This window comes from Asterias amurensis, chromosome 15 (genome assembly GCF_032118995.1).
Source record: "Asterias amurensis chromosome 15, ASM3211899v1".
Lineage (NCBI taxonomy): Eukaryota > Metazoa > Echinodermata > Asteroidea > Forcipulatida > Asteriidae > Asterias > Asterias amurensis.
In genome coordinates, this window is record NC_092662.1 from 15,855,236 (window position 1) to 15,879,329 (window position 24,094).

At 37.2% G+C, this 24,094-nt stretch overlaps 1 protein-coding gene across 2 annotated transcripts in view; it reads right to left on the reverse strand.

Annotated features, from left to right (window-relative positions):
* Positions 1–24,094, reverse strand: part of LOC139947950 (short transient receptor potential channel 4-like) — a 162,963-nt gene that overhangs the window by 132,237 nt on the left and 6,632 nt on the right. The window contains exons 2-4 of one of the 2 annotated variants that reach the window (XM_071945830.1): positions 5,641–5,847; positions 4,610–4,642; positions 4,229–4,264 (exon numbers count right to left, since the gene is read on the reverse strand). In XM_071945830.1, coding sequence (XP_071801931.1) covers positions 4,229–4,264; positions 4,610–4,642; positions 5,641–5,709 — 138 coding nt within the window. In that variant the 5' untranslated portion in view covers positions 5,710–5,847. The remainder of the gene's footprint in view (positions 1–4,228; positions 4,265–4,609; positions 4,643–5,640; positions 5,848–24,094) is intronic. The other variant, XM_071945833.1, reaches the window with a different exon arrangement.

Consider the following 24,094-nt stretch of genomic DNA (forward strand, 5'->3'; position numbering starts at 1 on the left):
ATAGATTCAGGAATACCCTAACTTGTAAAAAACAACCTGTGCCGTAACTAAGATACACAAGATGTCACGCGGGAGAACGTTACCAATAAGTTTGACAATCAGTCCAAACGACTGTTACACCTTAGGATCAGTTCACCCTTTTAAAAGACTACCTGTGCCGTAGATACACAAGATCTCACCAAGATGTCACGCAGGAGAACATAACCAATGACAGTTTGACATTCAGTCTACACGACAGTTACAGCATCGTTTATATTGTAAACGATGAGTCAAATAAAATAAACCAATGTGTGGCAAATGAAACTACATCCACGCTGGTGTATCATTCATCATATCAGTGTCTTAGTTCGATGTACTATCCTAAATGAAGTCATTTCTCTCAGGAGACTGACTTACCTGATGCATCCTCAAGGAGTTCTTGATGAGCATTCAGGATTAAGTTTCAAATTATCTTCATTTTGCTAAGCGAAACTTGATGAGCATTGAGGATTAAATCTATAAGCAACGTTTCAAATGATCTTCACTTTGCTAAGTGAAACTTTCCTTGGATTAAATATATGAACAACATTTCAAATAATCTTCATTTTGCTATTGCGAAACTTGATGAGAATTCCGGATTAAATCTATGAGCAACATTTCAAATTATCTTCATTTTGCTTAGCAAAACTTGTTGAGCATTGAATATTTAATCTATAAGCAGCATTTCAAATAATCTTCATTTTTTTTTAAAGCGAAACTTAATGAACATTCAGGATTAAACCTATCAGCAATATTTCGAATACTCTTCATATTTTTTCTAAGCGGAAATAAATGAACGCGTGTCAGTGATAAATCGCAAGATTGTTCTGCCATCATTTCGCTATAATTATGAATTAGTTATCTCTGGTATTTCGTGTATTGTGTCATCAGTGTAGCTATTTGTCACGTCCTTTTGTTGGCGTGTCTGTCTGTTTGTTAGTTTATTTGCTAGTTTGTTTGTTTGGTTGTTATCTACTACCGTCTGCTTGTTTAAACAACCAATACTCCATTTATCCTGCTCATTGCTACATTTTTTCTTTCTTAACTCCGTTAGAGCAATTTGTAAATAAATCTGAAAATGAAAGATTTGAGCTCAAATTAGACTCAATATTCAACAAGACCTCCTTCGATCAAGTTGATCTTAAACTTACACATCGGAATACAAATAAACAATAAACACAGAATATTAAATTGTACATCCTAGCTAGATATTTATACAAAATTTCACGTACTGCCCTTCTTGTCCTTCGTCTGTGTGAAATGTCAACCAGTAAAAAGTGCATTAATTAACCCGTTTTCACTGTAAATCCACTGTCAATGAGAGAATAATAAAGCCAGATATGAATATAGCTTACTAATTTAAATAACATAAATGTCGACTGGATTCAGTGAGGCCTAATGTGCTAATATTATTTGGAAAATATTGAAGTCGTCGAAAGATAACTAGCACGAAGTAAAATGACATCGTCAGAGTGAACAAATACATTGTTTGAAGATTAAATAATGTTTGGTTGAGCAAAGACAAATTTGGATTCTTAGGAACTAGATAGTAATCGGTTTCTTTATTCCCTGGAATTTTATACATTGGGAGTGTTCAATATCCAATATCGATGTGCAAGATAGACATTCACTGTACAAACCTATGGGAATGCTCAATATCCAATATCGATGTACAAGGTGGACATTCACTGTACAAACCTATAGGAATGTCCAATATCCATGATGGATGTACAGGGTAGACATTCACTGGGAATGTCCAATATCGATATACAAGGTAGACATTCACTGTACGAACCTGTGGGAATGGCAAACATCCACTATCTCATTGATATTCGCTGTACAAACATAACTATTTGAATATCAACTATCCAATATCGAACTAAATTTACTTTCATTACACATCTCCCATAATCTGTCATGCTAACAAGCAATTATTTGATACGAAATAAAATGACTTTTTAATTTTGTATCCAGCGTTAATACTGAAGCACAGTTCTAAGAACCAGAAACTCCGTGTCACTCGATCAATAGACACTAGACAGAAATCCATATACTTATATACCATAAATAATGACTTTGTAGGTGTCGGAATTACAAGCTGTATTGCGGAAGGAATTGTCGACATCGTAAAAAATATTTTTTTAGCAAACTGAATTGTCAACTGAAAAGTAATATCATATACATGGTGATGGTGATTTCCCCTAATTTCTTCCATACAGCATAATGATTATTGGTATCATATCATTAGTGCAAATACATTAGGTTTATGGCCATAAAATGCTACGCACAATTAAAGGCACTGGACAATATTGGTAAATGTCAAATACCAGTCTTCTCACTTGGTGTATCGCAACATATGCATAAAATAACAAACCTGTGAACATTTTGAACTCAATTGGTCGTCGAAGTTGCGAGAGAAAAAAAGTGTCCAGAGGTGGATTTCACAACGAGTTAGGACCAATTACTCGCCCTAACTTAGGAATATCCATGCAATTTGTATATCTCCTAGGAATAGTCCTAGGAGATACCAGTACCTTTAAAGCTTAATGTTGCATCCTATTGTTTGCTCCGGCAGATGACATTTTCATAATTTCACTTCAAATAGAAAAAAAAAAAAAAACAGAGAAGAAACTTTGGGCGGCAAAATGATGTCCTTGACTGAGTGCAGTTTCCCAATATTGGAAGCACATAATATTATTGACTAATCTATATGATTTAGCCAAAGGCGGGCGAAGCCATATTTAAAAAAAAAAAAGCACGCGCTATAAATAGACATGTCCATTGTTGATAAACAAAGTGCGCCGGTTATCATTGTCGGCCGAATGTTAACAAAACAATCAATCGTGTTGACAAAAATTGTGACCAAACTCAACATGTAAAGATTCATGGGCTGAAATATCATTCATGATATGTTTATTTGTTTCCAAAATATTCAACATATTTTTGTTGTGTAACGTTTTCTACAAATTAGGGCTATCTGTTTTGTGTTAATACTTATGGGTTTTTCAAGGTTTTGAAGTTGTGAACGAGAAGTCCTTTCGGTCCACTAAAGCTAATGATTAAAGTCCCGGCCGATCGTCTAACAGGTAGAAGTTAAACAGCAGGCAGTTCTTTTCAGAACTGAGAAGTCTCCCGAATTCCGAAAATCTACTCCGCGGTAGTAGAGAATATAATGCAAGACAAGTTCGCAAAAGACCACAAACTATACCTGGCAAGACGATTGTCATTTCTAACGTTGCTCAAAATACTAATTTGATACATCCATGGAGCAGCCGTTGGTGTTTCTCATTTCGTCACCATTTGCTATAATTAATTAGTTATCTTCCATAATACACACGCAAACTATATTTACGAAGAGACCCTGGGAAAATAATGTTCCCGGGATGAAGAAAAACAATTAGGTGAATTAAATAAATAAAGCTAAAAGTACTGCATAGGTGTGCCACATTCCATGATGTGTGACAAAGATCAGATATAGGACCAACAAAATTAAATAAATACAAAATGAAGACATGACACGGTATCCTGTAATAAAGTTAATAGAACAATCGTACCTTTTGTTAAAGAAGAATGTGAACACAGCTGCATTTAAGACTGCAAAGTCCACATTTATCTATAGTTGAGAAGATATCAATACGCTTCTCGGTTTACCTTAAACCACCTTGAGCCAAAATGGCTCATGTTGGTTGACATTTTAGTAATTTTGAATTCTTACCAGTTTTGACAACCGTGCCGATTTGTATGACCATTTTACCATATATTTTTTCAGCGGTATTTTTTAGTAAATTTCAAGGTGAATAAATGATAAATAAAGGGGCACAGCATTTTTCCTCTGGTACGTGGCACTTCTATGGGTATTATGTAAAATTGTAAAGTAACCTTTCACAGGGCATCACAGCAAAAGCACGGGGCACCACGGCAAATGGTGTGGGAGATGTTGGGTATTTCGATGCCTGAATATCAAGCAAAAGTAGTATGTTTGCCATCATGAACCTTTGATAAGTTCTGTGGTTTTGTTTTAAGGTAAACTGAGACCGTGTTGTGTTTTATGCTAGATATGATTTTTTTTTGAAAAAGTTTAAAGTAATAAACTAGACCAGAAAATAGACCAGAATATACCAGAATACTGCAGTATGCTATGAAGATGGGCTACCTCTAACTCTAATCTCCAGTTACCAAAGAGTACATTTTTTCAAAAAAGTCGGTTTACCTGTTTTTTATCCTGCCCATGGTGGGTTGAATTTTGCTGTTGCATGGAAGAATGGAACATTGAATGAACATTTAAATAAATGGATGAATGGGATGCCTATATACGTTTGAAACCCAAGTTATCAAATATACTCATTTTGAACAGCAATTTGCATGAAAAGTTTAAAATGAACTAAAAAACAGTAAGAGTCATCTAAAGCTCAAATAATACCAGTGCCACAAGGTAGGCGTATACTATTTTCATCTGAAACTACGAGACATGCAGGAAAATTGTCTTCATCATAATGAATATGTCTTGTGACTTGCTCCTTAACGATGAAGCTTTTTTTTACAATTCTAATCTCCAGTTACCAAGGATCATTGTCAAAGAAAGTCGATTTACCTGCTTCTTATCCTGCCCGTGGGTTGAATTTGGCTGTTGCATGGAAGAATGAAATGGAATGAACATTTTTAAAATGGATGTCTTAATGAAGATGCCAATGTCCTGACTTGAGACCGTTTTCATGTCTCAGACACAAGGCCTTGATGTTTCTGATTCTGCACGTATCTAACTTCTACAAGTCCTTTGTTATGGATAATGTATATTCTTTTGAAGAGCTAGAATGCATGAAATATGAATGCTTATGATGAACAATGCAGGCAGCTTCACCTGAAAGCTCAAACAACACCAGTATCAAAATGTACACTCTAAAAATTCCCGGGTCAGAATTGACCCGGATGTGGGTCCCAGGGGGCCAGACCCATTTTTGGGTCTGTTTGACCCGGAATCTGTGCCAATATGACCCGGAATCCGTGTCATTATGACCAGAAATATGGTTTAAAGCGGGGATTTTGACTCGGATAACGGGACACATTGACACGGATTCCGGGTCGAACTGACCCAGAAATGGGTCTGGCCCCTGGGACCCAAATCCGGGTCAATTCTGACCCGGGAGTTTTTAGAGTGTAGGTTACTGCTTTCATCTGACAGATCGAGACAGTTTTCATCACAGTGTGTTTTGTTCCCACGATGCAGCGTGTTTCATGTTGTTAAAGAAATAAGCTATGCAAGCTTCTGGTCCGACGTGTGATTCGAACCAGCCGTCGATTTCACAAGGAGTTAGGACTCGTCTCATCTTGAGTTAGGACGAGTAACTTAGGATTAATCTTAAGATCTGCATTCTACAGTGCAGAGTTGGGACTCGTCCTAAGCCCTAAGATTAGTCTTAAGTAGGGAAGAGTTTTGTGAAATCGACGGCAGCAGGATCTACAGAGGTGAAGGGCAGGGACACAAACCACTGAGCCTTCCTGAGCCCTAACCTGACTTGTTGGTTTGGGATATCATAACACTTGTACTGTTCAGTTAGTTTTTTTTTAGACTGATGACAAATTGAGGGTGGTTTAACCATGGACTTAAAACAAAACATAACTTACCTTCCTAGAGCCCTGGTGGCTGTGACCTGGCCTCCGTACCGTGGCTTTCCGTTTCTGTGATTTCGACATCGTACAAGTAATATTGTCCTGGGGTTTATAATCCAAATCCAAGGTGGGTATAGTTCGGGTATCTCTCTCAACGGACTAACGTTGTCTCTCGCGCAGTCATACTGCACTTAATAGTCAATCACTCTACACATTGGCGACCTGTGTATAGGAATGAAATTAGAACCATAGTTGAAACATATTGTCCCGTTTTATTAGAAGATTGTTCAAGCCTTCCGTCTGCATGTGACGTCTGAATGCATATGAGGCTCATCATAAGTTTATTTTCGTTGTCTGTCAGTCATGAACTTCCCAAGACGTTTGTTCTGAAAACAGAAGGTACCAGGTAGGATAAGACGCTAAATGCACGGCGCTTGAATAGACACTGACTTAGACTTGATTTCAAGTCTGAGATCGCGGTTATTCCTCTGCATCAGCCACGAAAAACGCCCCACCGATTTGCAGACTTGGAACCGAGTCTAGAGTTACTTTACAAGGGCGTCGATCCGTGACCCAATACCGTATTATTATTTTTTACACCACGAGCCCCGTAGACGAGTCAAACAGAGTCTAGACTTGTCGACAAGTCGTTAAATGTCTGTCGCGGTGATAGCGTTCCGACTCTCCCTGCGATTCCAGCGGTATTCTACTACTACTGTCACGACGGTCCCATTGGAGTAGAAGTCGGCAACCAGCAGTTCGCGAGAGAGCAGTGATCTTGCCATAGCACCGCCACAACTAGACTATCTCACCGCGTGTGACCATTAACGACTTGTCCACAAGTCTAAGCAGAATCTTGAACTGACCGAAGAAGTATAATGGTGCGATGATTGATATCTAGATATGTGAGGTATGATTATATTGTGGAGGCACCGTGACTGATCGAGTCACACTGAAAAAAAAAGGTAACACAGCTCCAGGATCAATTACAAAACTCGCCTTAAGAAACTGTATGGACACTATTGATAATTTTCAAAGACCAGTCTTCTCACTTGGTGTATCTCAACATATATACACACAATAACAAACCTCTGAAAATTTGAGCTCAAATGGTCGTCGAAGTGGCGAGGAAATAATGAATGAAAAAACACCCTTGTCACACGAAGTTGTGTGCTTTTAGATACTTGATTTCGAGACTTAGTCAAAAACTAATTCTGAGATCTCGAAATAAAATTCGTGGAAAATTCCTTCTTTCACGAAAACTAAGTTACTGCAGAGGGAGCCGTTTTCAACATGTATTACTATCATCCTCTCCCTATTACTCGTTACCAAGTAAGTTTTTATGCTAATAATTATTTTGAGTAGCTACGAATAGTGGCCCCTGCCTTTAAGCCCGGTTTATACTTCCAGTGCTCTTTTGCTCATGCAATTGAGTCTGTACTTACACGGAAGAAGAAGAAGAGAAAAACAAGTTTTGACGTCACAAATTCGCAACAAACATGAATCGCAGTTGAAATTCAAGCCCGGTTCATACCTCCTGCGAATGCGAATGCAATACGAATTTTGACGTCACAAGTTTGCAACGAACATAATTAGAAGTTAAACTGTACTCACTCACCTCCTGTGAAACATTCGCAGCAAAAACCAGGGTTGTGACGTCAACATTCGAGTCGCATTCGCATTTGCTGGAAGTATTGACGTGGCTAATATCAAACTACATGTCAAAGGCGGTTATTCTACGGGCAACGCCCTTTCAGAAACACTGTGTATTTGTATTTGTAGTTTTATAAGTGCTCGTCGATCTTTACTTTTTAGGTGATTTAATTTGAGTACTGAAAAGGTGGTATAGCTGCTGGGGGAGTTTTACGACTGCAGTTAAAAGGATCACGTAGGGGGGCTTTATTATGCTTTAGTATCTTCATATACCAGCACATATTTCACTCTTTGAAAAAAAAACATATTTTTGGGGCATTTGCAAGTAGTTTATGGCTTCATAAATACAGTGTTGTTATGTTAGGGGTCTCATGAGCATATTCATAAAATGATGTGTGCAATAAACATTACGAAGCTGGAAATACTCCCTTTTCGTCGTGCAATGTTTTCCTGATCTGGTTAGGGACAGATCTGTGATAAGTTTGTATTTTATGCAATTCTGGGTCTTTTTTGTCCTTTTATATTTTGGGTATTGTGTCGTTCGTGCATTTTAATGTTTTCTGCTTTTGTATTGTTTTAACTGTACCGTTTCTATTGTTTTAACTACCATATTGCCACAATTCAGTATTTGTACTGCTCAGGCATTACAGACAATTCTATGCAAAGGGTTTTTTGTTTGTTTCTTTATTTTCTTGCAACTCCTGTTTATCCGCACCACTAATGCAAAGGTCGTGGGTTCCAATTACACTCTAGTGATTTGCCTGTGGACTTTGTTCATATACCTCATATAGTACTGTGTCCTAGTGTTTAATACACATCAGTTTAAGGGCCATTTTATTGGTTTATTATCGGTTTATTAAAAACATTTCAAAAACCGGCTCAAAGGCCTTAAAAAGACCTACGATAAAAACATGGAACACCAAGAGGCGATTTAGGGGCAACCAGTTCCGGGCAATCTCCAAGAAGAATAGGCATTCCTTTTTGAATGTTAAAATTGTTCTTTTGTGTGTCGTGAGACAATGTTTTAAAATGAACTCATGTGCTACCAAAGTGGTCCTGTAGCATGCACTGCAGTTGGTTGCCTCCAAGTTGCCTGCAAAGGTTGCCTCGTGTGACAAGGCGTTTAGGGTATAAAACCAAATGTTGCCATAACATTCTCATAATATATATTTTCAATTCGAGTCAATTCAAAATTGGTTTATTTTCATATAAAAATACAAAACATTACTAGAGTTAAACAGACAAACAGGAATTGGGAAAACGGCCATAGACAGGGGGGGGGGGGGGTTGTGGATTACAAAATAAAAACAAAACAAGGACATTTAAAACAAAACAGAAAATATCACAAACCTTGAACTGATAAGAGTTCTCTGGTCGAATATCATATCGACATGAATACAAATCGATAGCTCGATCTGAGGTCATGCCGCCACATATTAGAATATTTAATTACTAAACGACGAAGAGTAGTTTATTAGAAGAGTCCAAGCCGATGTCGCGCTTCAAGCAGGGGGCAATTTGTTTCTCAAGTACCGACGAGTCTCGGACCAAGGTCTTATAAACATCAATGTTGAAAGAAGTGATACCGTGGTTTGTTAAGTGTTATACGTGTCTACACGTTGTTGTAACATGCGAAAACAAATGAAGAATATCAACGCGCTGAATGTGACTTTATTCCATCAAATAACACATGAATTATTGATCTCATTATTGAGCATTAAAGGCAGTGGACACTATTGGTAATTACTCAAAATAATTATTAGCATAAAAACCTTTCTTGGTAACGAGCAATGGGGAGAGGTTGATAATATAAAACACTCTGAGAAACGACTCCCTCTGAAGTGACGTAGTTTTCGAGAGAGAAGTAATTTTCCACGAATGTGATTTCGAGACCTCAAGTTTAGAACTTGAGGTCTCGAAATCAACCATCAAAACGCACACAACTTTATGTGACAAAGTAGTAGGGTTGATTCCATGATTTGATATGAGCATGAAGATTAATTGCAATCAGTGTCAATGTGGGTCATTTTAGCTAATTAAGATATAAAATCAACACAGCTAAGAACCTTTGGTTTTGTAACAGATTGTTTTAATCCTAAACAAATGTATAGGTGTTTGCAGTAAAACTGAATAGTATGTCAATTCCATGTCAAAAGGTGGTCGCATTTCCACGATTTTGCCGAAAATCCGTAGGGCAGCGTACAATATGTCTACCATGCAGGAATAATAGTCCATGGTAGGACATTTAAAATGTTAGCATTTTAAAATAGACTTCTGACGAAGTTTTCTTGCTATTAACCTCTAGGGTGATTAAACAAAACGTATCGCTTAACTTGAACAAAAAAACAGTTTGCAACCTACCAATAATTATGACTGATGATTTCTGGAAAAAAAACACGTTTTGTATGTTTCTATGTCTATTCACGATTGTTTTCCCTAGTCATGGATGATTATTTTCCTCAGAGTGAACACCCTCCATCCAGAGTGGTGAATCAAAACGTATCGCTTCACTTGAACAAAAAAACAGTTTGCAATCTACCAAAATTATGACTGATGATGTCTGGAAAAAATATCGTTTTGTATGTTTATGTGTCTATTCATGATTTTGTTCCCTAGTCATGGATGATTATTTCTCATTAGAGTGAACACCCTCCATCCAGATTGGTGATTCACCCCGAGTAACTCGACTAGAATGTTGTGTTTAGACACCACACTCTGTCATGGCAGGTTTAAGCTGAGAATACAAAATGGTTATGGCTAGGGTAGAAATCTATGAGCTGATGTATACTGTCATAATTCCCTCGTTAATACTCGCACGGCGAAGAGGTCGTTACCAGTAGATATATTTCATCAACCAGTTCGGGACCATGTTCTTTTAGTGAGTTCATTAGTTTAGCTTTCTCAAGAAGATGATCAGCATACTGATCGAAACTTCAAGTTGAAACCAACGGTTCTTTTCTGAACCACCCCAACTCATGTAGAGATAGTTATTACATGATGTTACCGCAAACCTTGCCATATCGTTTTTCCACCATGCTACGTTTCAAATCCTACTAACCCAATGGCTGAAAATACACTTCCACTGTTATACGTATTTAAATTTCATTGTCACCCATGCTGTTCTACTTGTGATCATGTCGTGTGATGTACTTCTACTCCGATTGGAACCATGTTTTTAAATAAAAGTATTATTATTTCGCACTCTCCATCAATTTGGAACTTTGTTTCCATTTGAAGATATGCCTAGTTGTGTTCCATATTAATGAAACCCTGATTACAATCTACCTTTGTCTTGTACACGTACCAGATTTGTTAAAAAAAAAATGATCACATGCATCATCAAACAGCCTTAATTAAATAAATACACAAGGTATAAAGCAACATTTTTCAGACCTGTTTGATTTATGTCACAGTCAACTTCAATGGTGTATTGTTAGCAAACACGAAATTTGATCTCCCAAACGAGCCAATTTACTGTATCATCCATCAATCATTGTAAGAAAAACATAAACTCCTTATGCGAGAGGCCTTTGCATTGTATGAGCTTGGACGTAAAATTGTTTAAAGACACTATACACGTTTGGTAATTGTCAAAGACCAGTGTTCTCACTTGGTGTATCACATCATAAGCATAAAATAACAAGCCTGTGAAAATTTTGGCTAAATCGGTCATCGAAGTTGCGAGAACATGATGAAAGAAAAAACACCATTGTTGAACGAATTTGTGTGTTTTCAACTTCTAGCTTAGAAGTCTTTTATAATTTTAGTGAGCAATTACCTCTTTAAAAAAACTTCGTTACTTCAGAGGGAGCCGTTTCCCACAATGTTCTATACTACCAACAGCTCTCCAATGCTCGTTACCAAGTCAGTTTTTAAGTTAATATTTGTTTTGAGTAATTACCAAACGTGTACCTTCCCTTTAATAACCGAGTAATATTATGTGAATATCCGGGAAAAGGAGAACAAAATCGTTTTAGTTTTCTCATCTCTTCAGCCTACTCCATCATTCGTAAAGGGTTTGATGTTTTAGGATGAACCTTCTTACAAATTAGTAATCTTTGCGAGCATATGACCTCGCTATAAATTCTTACCCCTACCATACCCCAATACGCGATCACATTTGCCTCTACCCCCATAACACCACACCTACCCTTGGACAAATCTTAGCTACGCACCTAATCCAGCAGTAACCAACGAACCGAAAATCATACTTGTGTACTTAATCTATGCGAGCATAACAAATTATGCCCCTCGCTATCAAACTTTACCCCCACCGTACCCCCACGTCGCGATCAACACCACCCCACCCCATACAGCACCAACCCACCCTAAGGACACCTCTTAGCTACACCACTAATCCAGCAGTAACCAACGAACCAAAAACTATCCTTGTGTACTTATTAAATGCAAGTCAATATCAATTATTAATCTATGCGAGCATAAGAAAATTATGCCCCTTGCTACCAAATCTGACCCCCACCGTTCCCCCATCACGCGATCACCATCATCCCTACCCATAACACCATCACCACCACCCCAACCATAAGTACAAATCTTAGCTACGGCACTAATCCAGCAGTAACCAACGAACCAAAAATCATCCTTGTTGACTAATTAAAAAATGAAGTCAATATCAAGGTCGGGATTTACGTAAGTCCCACATTAACGATTTAGTTCTTTAGCTGTCTTTGCTAATGAAAGACACATGATGGACTTGTGCGTGTTGGTAATCAATTGCTATTTCATTAGAACACCACTGTCGGCTCATTAGGATTTTGTTTCTTCTCTACTCTATGAGGCCGAATTCATTATATTAATTACACCAAAAGGCATGGTTATAAATGCATTATAAGTGAACTATTCTTCCATTGTATCATATAACTAAATTGAATCTGACTTTACTAGTGCACGCTAATATGCTCGTCACGACACAAACAACATGTTGCATTAAGTTTGACTTTGTCTTTATACTCTAGAACAATGGGACATCGTTTTGCCAGCAGGCTTTGTCTTTTAGAACAAGAGCTCCTTTCTTTGTCTTCATTTCGTAGAGGTTCTCGTTTTGCCAGCAAGCGTTGTCTCCAATGCGTAGAGCAATAGCTCCTTTGACTTGTCATTATATCGTAGAATAATATTGCGCTAGTTTTGCCAGCAGGCTTTGTCTGCTTGTCGTACAATAATAAGTCATTGTTTTGCCAGCAGCCTTTGTCTCCATCCCTTAGAATAATAAGTCATTGTTTTGCCAGCAGCCTTTGTCTTCACCTTAGAACAATTTCCCATTTGCTTTGTCTTCATGTCGTAAACATAGGTTCTCGTTTTGCCAGCAAGCTTTGTCTTCATACCGATAGAATAATGGGTCATTGTTTTGCCAGCAGACTTTGTCTCCATCCCTTAGAATAATAGGTCCTTGTTTTGCCAGCAGGCTTTGTCTTCGTACGAAGAATAATAGGTCATTGTTTGGCCAGCAGACTTTGTCTGCATTTCATAGAGTAATATGTCCTTGTTTTCCCAGGAGCCTTTATCTTCATCCCTCAGAATGATAGATCTAGACTGCAAATGTTTGCCAGCATTGTTTTGCCAGCATTGTTTTGCCAGTTATTGTTTTGCGTACAAGCTTTGTCTGCAAATCGTAGAATGAAAGGTAATTGTTTTGCTAGGAGGCTTGGTCTTCACCTTAAAACAACAGGTCATTTGCTTTGTCTTCAGTCGTAGAACAATACAGTTCATTTTTTCTTTTGCCTGCAAACCGACCGGCCGTTTTCTGTGTTAATTCTTGTTGTCCATTTCCCCCCTCAATTTTGTTTTATGACTTCAATGTTTTACGGCTTGGGTATTTTTGTTATTTCCCCATGTCCCAATATTATCTTAGTTGAACTTGCATAAAATGTCCTACCTCAAGCTCTGACACCGCCACCATAATTTACGAGGTAATAAAACAAAGCCTCAGCTATTGCGGATATAGTTCCACTATAGGAACGCCAGTTATTTCACGACGTTATGCTATAATGTTATTGATGTTTATTTTTTACTCATGGTCACCACGTATGAAAGTTTAATTCTAAATTGACAAGCTGTGGTTTTACTCTAAATTACTTTTCGGTGTTACGTGCATTATGCGTGGACTCACGGCAGATGTTCGTTACCCGACCCATAGTGTTTATGTCTGCACTGGAACAGTTTGATAAGAAAAAAATATATATATAAAAACTAATACCAAAATACTTAACACAAAAAAATACTTGAGACAACGAAATAAAAGCAGGCCTTAACTTTGAACGATTTCAAGGTTTTTTTCTTCTCATATAAACATACAAACATGTTGTACTTGAAACAAAATGAGAGGGTTTGGCGAGTGTGGTTGAATTATTCCTCGCGTTCCACCTCTGGAACCCCGGTTCGAATCCCGTTGGGGTCACTATGTGAATTGGATTTTCAGTCTACTCTGACTGCTTTGGTTTTCCCTGGAACAATTCTCTTTGGTTTTCCTCCCACATCTTAAACTGAAACTCCCTTCTCTCCTTGTCTTCTCTCTATTGGGTTCTTGGCTTTATTTTTTTTTAAGGCATATTATGAAAGCACACAAATTTGTGCAAAAATGTTTTTTTTCTGTCTTTTTTTCTTCTCATTATTCTCTTGCATCTTCTATGACCAATTGAGTTTGAATTTTCCCAGGTTTGTTTGTTTATACATATGTTAGGATACACGAAGTGAGAATACTAGTCTTTGTCAATTACCAAAGGTGTCCTGTGCACTTTAAGCATTCACCAATACACCAACAGCACCAGTTTTTAATCAGAGTCTCAAATAAAGAAGAAGCACGTGGTTAGACAATTAGGTAGGGCGTCAAAGAAGAATAACCCGCATCCATAACGGCCGTGATACCACCGCGGCCGTAGCCGTTACAATCACACGACGCAAGGTTCCCTGTCACTCTATGTCCCACAGCTCAGACATTGTAACGTGCTTTCCTTGACAGTTTAAAAATGGTTAGCGCCTTGGAGGTGTTAAGCAATTAATTATGCAGTTCCGTTCAATGCTAATATAAAATTGATACAAAAGACGTAATCATACTACAATACCAACGAATGGAAACTATAGTGAAACATTGATTAAAATGATGTATTTCTTTAATTTAAAAGTAATATTTTACAGCTTGGGGGTTGAGGTTATTAGTTTTATGTTTGTCCCTCAGTTCCAGAATTATGGATTATGAAGTATGAAAAGACAATACTATCGTTTAAATATCCTTTTTGAGATCTGGCGTACACCGTTAGAGTACACCGTTTGTTTTGGGTATATATCAAAGGCAGATTTAACCATAATTGGTTGAGCGACATCGTGGGCTGTCCCCAGGTATTGTCTAAGATACCTAAAATTCTTTAATATTCTCTATTGAAAACATTTAGGGGTGCACCCCACAATGTCAAAACACATCTGCTCTAGCAACGTAAAGGCTAGCTCAGTAGTCTGGTGGTAAGGCACCTGTTCTAGCAAAACAAAGGTTGTGGATTCGAATCCCACCCGAGTGATTTGGTTGAGGGTTTGTTTCCCACATACCTCAGGAAAGTGCGGAGTATACAGTGCTTCATACACATCAATGTACAGCGTTTTGAGATTGTTATATGTAAGATGCTATATTAAAAGTAAATTATTATTATTAGTATGTATGTAAGGATAACAATTCATATTTAAAATGATATAATAAGTCACAAATCAGGGTCCGTGTATAATAATATGCACTCATCGACATTTCTCTGCACGCCATCTTTGTATTTATTTCAAAATTGAGTGTTGATTTTCAAAACATGAAGTTATAATCCGTGGAAACGATTGCATTAAGTCTGCAATCATCATCAACATGTAATTTGCCTCCATGGTGTACGGTTTCTATTATGACAGTTCCCATAGGCAATGCACCAACGGTAGCTTTCGATCCAGCCGTTATTTTTGAAAAAGCCACGTGTAAGACCTTGGATGGTGCGATATCACTGTTTTCTGAAATGAAGAGATTGCTTTGCACTATCTGTCAAAGCAGACTGATGTTTATTTCACTTATTATTATTTTGTGAAGCCGAATATGTAGAAGTAAATTTTCAGTATTTTTCAGAATCACATATTTGTGTATATAGCAGTGCTTGAATTTGGGGGGGGGGGGAATACTTAAGACTGCAAGGTTTGTATGGCTAAACATTTTTACTGAGTCCGGGGACGATTTCACAAAGAGTTAAGACTAGTCCTTATTTCAAAGGAGATATTCAAAACATATAGCTAGTCCCAAGTTAGGACGAGTAAGTCGTCCTAACTCGAGATAAGACTAGTCTTTACTCTTTATGAAATCCACCCCGGGCCAATTTTCAAATATAATCTTAGGACTTTTAAGGAGAAATTAAAATCACACGGCCAGTCCTAAGTTAGGACGAGTCCTAACTCGAGATAAGACTAGTTTTAACTCTCTGTGAAGCCCACCCTTGCCCTAGTAAATGTTTCTATGTTCAACTCATTTTTGTTTAAAGCACATTGAGATAATTTAGACTTGGTAATGTTTATTTTCCCGAACAAGACCACTGTGCATGTAAGTACAAAACGTAGTCATTAAAGGCAGGGTATACGTAGACTTTTGACTCAAGTCCCAATCCCGTGTCAGATCATCCCCAGGAAACTACTATTTTGTGATGCTCTGCATTCCCCAACCTGTTCCGCATGCTCGGGACCACATTTTGACGTATGCGACGTGTTGTGTTATAGTAAGTTGGGGTTATATGCATAGGGACCTCTCACACGAGAATGGGACTTGAATCAAGTCTAGCGTATACGTTTCCCATCTTCCTTTGTGGTTTATAACTTGATATCTAAAACAAGAGACTACAATTACAGTCTTTGAAGCTTGTTTGTAATGGGAAATTAGATTTCTTAGTGAAAAAATAACAACAAATAATGAAGTGCGGATGTTCTATAAACAATGCTTTGCAACATGAAGCTGGTCTTCTTATACGTGGCTGACATTGGCAATCCATTAACAAGATTTATTATTTCGTTAACATTATACTCCCCTTCTAAAATGTAGGTCCATGACTTTATGTTTAATTATTCATGTCGAGATTATGTTGTACTTACGCTCGATAACACAAACCTCACTATATGCAGATCTTGTCTTAAGTTCCTCTTCTAGAAATAGAGGAAATGAATCTAAGCGGTGATCACTTTCCAAGTCTACTCACCACATCTTCACGGAAATGACCTGTCAGCTTGAAACAACTCTCAATATATTTTCTTGAACCTATCCTGTGGTCATTTTAAGACTCTAGCAAGCCTACTTTTAAAGCAAATCCGCAGCCTATTACGGAACCTACCCTCACCAAAAGTTTGGAAAAAAAAACCAGTTGTTTCATTTGAAGATATACTGGTATACCGTTATCTTTTTGAAGTCGATTTAAAGATGTACGTCACTGAACATTAATGAATCTCTAAAACATCGGTTATGAGTGGTTCAGGTTGAGAGTTGAAATAGACCCAATTTCATTTCAAACTTGTACCACAACACATTTAGCCTTCGAGAAAGACTCCGCTAGGGTCGAAACGTCAGACCAATAACTATTTTTTAATTTAAACTAAATGTCAGTTTAGTTGGAAGTTATTTGCAACAGCTAGTTCTATTTTCTCACTACTCCTTTAACTTAAAGCAAACGGGTTAAGATATAGCAAACCCGACGGCTTGAAACTAGACTAATTTCAATCGATGAAGAACACTGTGTCTATAGCTTTAGAAAGGAGACTCAATCAATCTCAACCGAGTTAAAGAAAACGTGTTGCGGCACTGATCTTTGGTAAATAATGCACCTTCAGTCGGCTATTTAAACACTTCTGGCTCTGTTTATATTGAAGAACGCTTTACCCATAGAGAAAGGGCACACATTTCTCTATGATCCACCAGTTTGCCGCGAAGCTTTCAATGTATTATTTGGCACCGAACTGGCGTTGATTTGAATTAACATTATACACATAGAAAAGCCCATTAGTGCCACCGCAAGTGTAAATTGTTATTTTGCAGGTATATATTCAGCGAGTGTTGGTTTTTTGAGGTACCTGTTTAGCGAATCTTGTTTTTTGGAAATTCATAATTTACAAAAAAAAATTGTTTTTGGGAAGTAGGCCTACATATTTTGCGACTCTTGTTTCTAAGAAGAGCGTGTTGAAACATGTGAAGACAAATAAAATGAAACCAAGACAATTTTAAACCAACGGTTCTTTTCAGAACCACCCCAACTCTTTAGAGATAGCCATTACATGGTGCTACCGCAAACCTTCCCATGGCGTATTTCCACCATGCAAAGTTTCGAATCCTACTTAAAATAAAATCTGTATGCATTTTATATAATCACGGAGGCTGTCTATCTTTGATTCCACAAGGCCACTGTATACATGATGGCTGTGGGGTTGTATGTAGCGTTCTCCTATTAGAAGGAGATATCGTATCGATTGGTATCGCTGCCTGCTCGTGCCTATAGTGCAGAAGCAACATGTTATATGATCTCTCAACGTGTCAAAACAACCAGCTTTGTATACACGTGTCCTTGATTCTAGCCAACCAAGCATCGTATGTCATTATATCATCAGCAAAGAAAACCTTAACTCATCTAGTTGTATATGTAGTATTATACCTTATTTTGATCTAGGTTTTTTTTTTTTAACTACAACTCTAGGCCTATGAGTAACAGATAAAGCAACTTTGTTTGTTGTTTTCTTTCGTAAAAATGAAAATGATGTCGCTGATATTTATAACAATTTTTCTTTAATTCATTATTTGTTTTATCATAATTTAAAAAAAAATGTGTATTTTAGTACATTTTTCACTGGCAAAGCACTAAAAGGAATTAAAATATACCACCCTTAAATACAGCTGTTTTGCAAATTGTTTACAAATCTTCAAAAAATATGGATTCTGACATACCAAATGAATATAAATTAACCCAAAACACCGTATTCTATTCAAACCCAAATCACTATTAGTAAAGTCAAGACGAAATCTTTAAAGAAATGATATTCACAAATGTGTCCATGGTGTTTATTTGCAATTCTCATTTTAATACCAAAGCAATAAAACACACCCCAGTTTACTTCATATAGACGGTACCAGCAGATCATAAAACTGCTAAACTTGTTGACGGTCTTTAAGCAATTCTAACAAAACGGATGGGCCGATTGAGCGAGTAAGTTAACAATAACCTCAGCTTTTACTTACTCTATTTGTTACTTCGACCTTTGAATCATTGACGACGAAAGGAAAACAATATAGCGGATTAGACAGACTGTTTTATTGCCTTTAAGGGTAATACTATTAACTAAATTAATGTTAAGGGTAACACTAACTAAATTAATATTTATGAAGAATCCTGAGACAGCAATCCATACACATTTACCATCAGTACTTTATTTATACAATTGTGCTTTCTCGGGAATTATTTGGGGTGATATAAATGTATTATTAGATTTCTGAATCTAAAAATTTGTTTAATTTAGATATACAATGCGCCAGACCTATAACTGGCAATACAAACTTTTGGTTCAAGACTACAACAGCCTTCGATGGTATAAAACCTTTTGAGAATTATTCCCCTTCGAAGTAATGTGGCTATGTAATAAGGTATCAGTTTTTATGTCCCAAAATATGAACCTTTGAAGCGTTACTGTAGTTACGTTTCTCAGATTGGGTATTCCTGGGATTTGTCTTCCTGCGTGGACATAATTGCTTCGGATTTCAGCGATATCTCAAAAACGCTACCACCTTTGAAATTGAAATGTTCACATGTTATTTTAATGTATACATCTTTATTTATATAGGATTAAAACAATCGATCAGTTCCACAACTTATATATAAAATATTAATCCTGTGGAAATTTAGGCTCAATCGGACATCGGAGTCGGGAGAAAATAACGGGAAAACCCACTCCTGTTTTCGCGCGTTTCGCCGTGTCATGACATGTGTTTATAACAAATCCGTAATTCTCGTTAACGAGAATTTATATTGTTTTACCGTTTTCTCAAAAAGTAAAGCATTTCATGGACTAATATTTCAAGAGAAGTCTTTCACCATTACCTTCTATAAACCCTGTAAATTATTTGTAAATCTGTGAACTTTTTTTTGTTTTCTGTACCGAAAGGGTCCAATGGCTTTAACCTATCATCTGGTTAGTATATGAGTCAATCACAACAACTATCCGTAATCTTGGAATTCCAGTCTGATCTAAACTTCAAGAAACCATACTGTGAATATTAAATCCAAGCCAAAATGGCATCTGACAATACAGACAAATAAGCGGAGTTCTGTTTGATTTGATAAAGCACAGTTCTGATAGAGCGTGATGGAGCTATTGTGTTCATGCACGCTTATTAGGCTGCCCTTGTTACTTGACTGGCTGTATGGGCACGAACTACGAAATCACAGCGACTATAGGACTTCAATAGACTTCTATAATTAGCACCAGGAATATTCAGGCTGGTCTGAGTTATTTTTTGGGGGGGAAATAAAGATGTTATGTCAAATGTCGCTCAGGCTGTTATAATAATTAATGTTGTATCGTTTCGGAAGTGGTTTTGTATAGAGCTTAAATTTATTCAAAAAAATTATACACACTGCATACAAATGGGGTGTTACAATTGACACCATGCCGTCAAATATAGATACTACAAACAAAATCAACATTAACACCATAGGGTGTTTAAACAACATTTTTGCCAACGCAACTATGCATCTGGTGTTATTTGGATATCTGTGACAAAACCTATGATGTCAATTTTAACACGCCAGTGCATTGCAAAAAAAAAAAATTGTTTTGAAAAAATGCACATACTTTGTTTAATAGTAAAGTATACCTTTGATTTTTGAAACCGTTTGTAGGGATCAAAAGTGATATCCTTTTCCATAACCGCAGTACTCGAAGTGAAAATGTCTTTCAAAATTATTTGTACTGTCTGAAGCTGATGTACTTCTAAACACGTACGTTTTTATTGTCATTTATTTTCAGCATCAATACAAAACGTATTATATCCCCTAAAATAACATAACATAACAGTCACACAAACCTCACCATAATGTAAGAAAATTAAACAAACTAACTTGTGTCCTTCGCCTTTGATTGAGAAGATTTACGATAAGTATTTACGGTAAATATGGAATTACACATTTCTGCTGACAAGCCTTATGGAATTCCTGTGAGGATTTATTTCCCAGAAAAACAATCACAATTTGTTAACCATCGAGCCATAAAAAGGCGGTTACCGGTCGGCCATCCACCCTATTGCTAAAGGCGTCACTATAAACCAGACTCTGGTGATTAAAACACACGAGACACTCCCAGCCATATTTTGTGGTTTTGTAATTAAGTCTAAAATCAAAACATCACCACATTGTCTTAGGTGAAAGTTCCGTGAAAAGATTTTGCTTTTGTGGTTTGTGGAACCAATCGATTAAAAACGTGGTTTGCCAGTGGCGGTTGGATTAAGTTATCTCAGAGCATTAGTGACTGCGAGTGCCATGCACCACATCATGCTCGTGGAAGATGGTGATGAAACATGCAATGTGATTAGTACGATACTCCATTGGATTATGTAGTATTATAATTACTCCATGTTATTTAACATAGAGGGTGACATGAGTTTACCCAGGGGCTGTAGTTTCAGAGGCAGTCTCTAAAAAAATTAAAGCCATTGGACACATTCGGTAGTGTGCAAAGGCCCACACTTCGTGTGTCACAACTAATCTCAAAAATAACAAACCTGTGAAAATTTAGGCTCAATCGGTCATCGGAGTCGGGAGAAAATAACGGGGAAAACCCACCCTTGTTTCCGCACGTTTCGCCGTGTCATGACATGTGTTTAAAATAAATCCGTAATTCTCGACAACGAGAATTGATAATTGTTTTAATGTTTTCTCGAAAAGTAACGCATTTCATGGAATAATGTTTCAAGAGAAGTCTTTCACCATTACCTTCTGTAAACCCTGTAATTAATTTGTAAATTTGTGAACTTTTTTTGTTTCTGTTCCGAAAGTGTATAATGGCTTTAAGAAAGACCTAGAATATTTGGTCATTCGAGGTGATGTAGCGACTTGCTTTTCAAGTTGATATGACTATACTTTTTGTGTGCCATTGAGGCACTTATATACGTATAACCACAGAGACGCAAGTGCCACGGCTGGGGATTCGAACCCACACACTACTGATCAGAAACACCAGAGTTTGAATTCGGTGCTCTGAACCGTGCGAAGGCGACACTTCCAGAAATATTTAAGATTATAATATTGTTTTCCCCTTGCTTTTTCTGCGTTCTTTCTGCCTCTCTCTTTATATTCATGTATTCTCACTTGACTGCATTAAAAATGCCTGTGATTTTTTTCACAGGACTCGGGAAAGTACTTAGCATACAGTGCTACATACATCGCTGTTTATGGGTAAAAACCAAAAATTAATATTGACTGCATCTGTTACACTTAATACCCGTTCATGTTGTGTTGTCATTTAGCCTTCGAGAAAGACTCTGTTATGGTCGAAACGTCAGGCCATTAACTATGTTTTGCAGTTCTAAAACTCCTTTGAATATTACTCCTTCGTGTATAATAAACATATAACCATTTGTGACAGATAGGGCTGTGTTATTCATTAAGATCAGCTTTTGAAGTCAGACATGAGTTGTTCCACAAACGAGCTCCCATAATCAAGTAGGCTTAACTTATTACATGTGCAGACGACTTATAGTAAAACCACATTATGGCTTCGGGCGTTATTGTAGTGTCAAATTTGAGATGGGTGAGATTATTGCAGGTAATTTTTTCTTTAAATAGGTCATTGCTTTGACGTGTACTCCGTGTCTCAGGTGGATTTCTGTCTTATTGTAATAATCGTTATTAATTCGGATGGTATTTCTGTGAAGCGAATAATACTTCCGAAGGCTAGCTATTGCTTCCAAAAGGATCTGCACAAGTTTTCTTTATCTCGTAAAATGGTAAACGTTTACTACTGACCAATGGTCAAAAAGGTCACACCTTTTCGATCGAACTATTTCCCGAAAAACTTCCCATTTAAAATAACAAGTGGAAAATGTCCAGCACAGTTACGTACTTTTTGAGATTGTATGGTCACAAGAATTTTTTTCAAATTACAACGCGTCAACTGGATGGGATGGCGCCAAAATTTATTGCCCATTTCTTTGGCTGGTACATGTTTTGTTCAACGTCCAAAATATACATTGTCTAATGCCTGTGGTCGAACCTTGATCGAAATCATCTTTAAAGGCGCTGGATACTATTGGTAATTACTCTCAATAATTGTTACTATAAAAAATTACTTGGTAACGAGTAATGGAGAGCTGGTGAGTAATGTTGTTTTTGAGAAAGAGGTATATAACATTTCTTAGTCAAATAATAAAGACTTCAGCTGAAGCCAACAATGATGTTTTTTTCTTTTCATTATCCTCTTGCAAATCATTATTTGAGCCTAAATTTTCACAGATTTGTTATTTTTTGCATATATTGCGATACACCAAGCGAGAAGACTGGTATCTGACAATTACCAATAGTGTCCAGTGCCTTTTAAGCCATGGGACACTTTCTGGACAGGACAGAAATCAAAAGTTCACAGATTTACAAATAACCTACAGGGTTTAAGGTTTAAAGAAGGTGATGGTGAAAGACTTCCCTTGAAATATTATTCCATGAGATGCTTTACTTTTTGAGAAAACATTAAAGCAATTATCAATTCTCGATATCGAGAAAAACGGATTTGTTTTAAACACATGTCATGACACGGCGAACCGTGCAAAAACATGGGTTTCCCCGTTATTTTCTCGCGACTCCGATGACCGATTGAGCCTGAATTTTTACAGGTTTGTTATTTGATATGAAGTTGTGATATACGAAGTGTGGGCCTTTGGATAAAACTGTTTACCGATGTTGTGCGATTGCTTTAAGGAGAGAAAGACACTTGGCCACATTTTGATGGTAGCGTCCTGCCGGATATAAACGCTGCTTAAATGTCTCTGGAGGCAGGGTTAATCTACTTGTCTGCTATGGGAAGATATCGCATGTACTCAAGTGATACTAAGGAATGCTCTCCTTTCTTAGAATATGATGTAATGTCTGGTGCTAAAAATAGACATCGGTACATGACTTTAGGCTGAGATTCTTTTCATTTCATTTCATTGTATTCGCCATAAAAAAAAACGAAACGAATTGAACAATCAAAGGATATACAAGAAGTTATACACACAGCAGCTCTCTGTAGTATACAACGTTTGAGAACCACACCTTTCCCGAGGACTACGTAGTTCTAGTTGCAGCAACAAGTCATTAAAAAAGATCAGCCATACAAACACCAACTTTTTGAATGAACTGGTCCAACTTTAGTCTAAAAATCACCAAACGTACTCCAATCAATTAGTTGAATAATAAGACCTGAACCTTGGCAACTGCACAAAGGCACTTTGTGTGAGCTTAGAGAAAGGGTCATTTTGTCATACGAGCTTTATATTGAAAATATTCAAATCCTAAATACAAAGTTGTTAATAAATTATTAAAAGTAAGTCACTTTTCCGACTAAAATTCAGGTTGATTGGTCTTTTTCTGACCGTAGAGGTGGTTTAAACAACACATTCACTAACCCCTCTTGAATGTTGATTGGACCCGTACACGCGTCACGTGATCAATATCATCCCCACAATTATGGCAAATGAGGCGAGTTATTGAAAAAGCCTGCATTATATGTTTCCGTATAGTGTCATTCGCTTTGTCATAACCGCTACAAGTTAAAGGTGCACTCGTGCTTA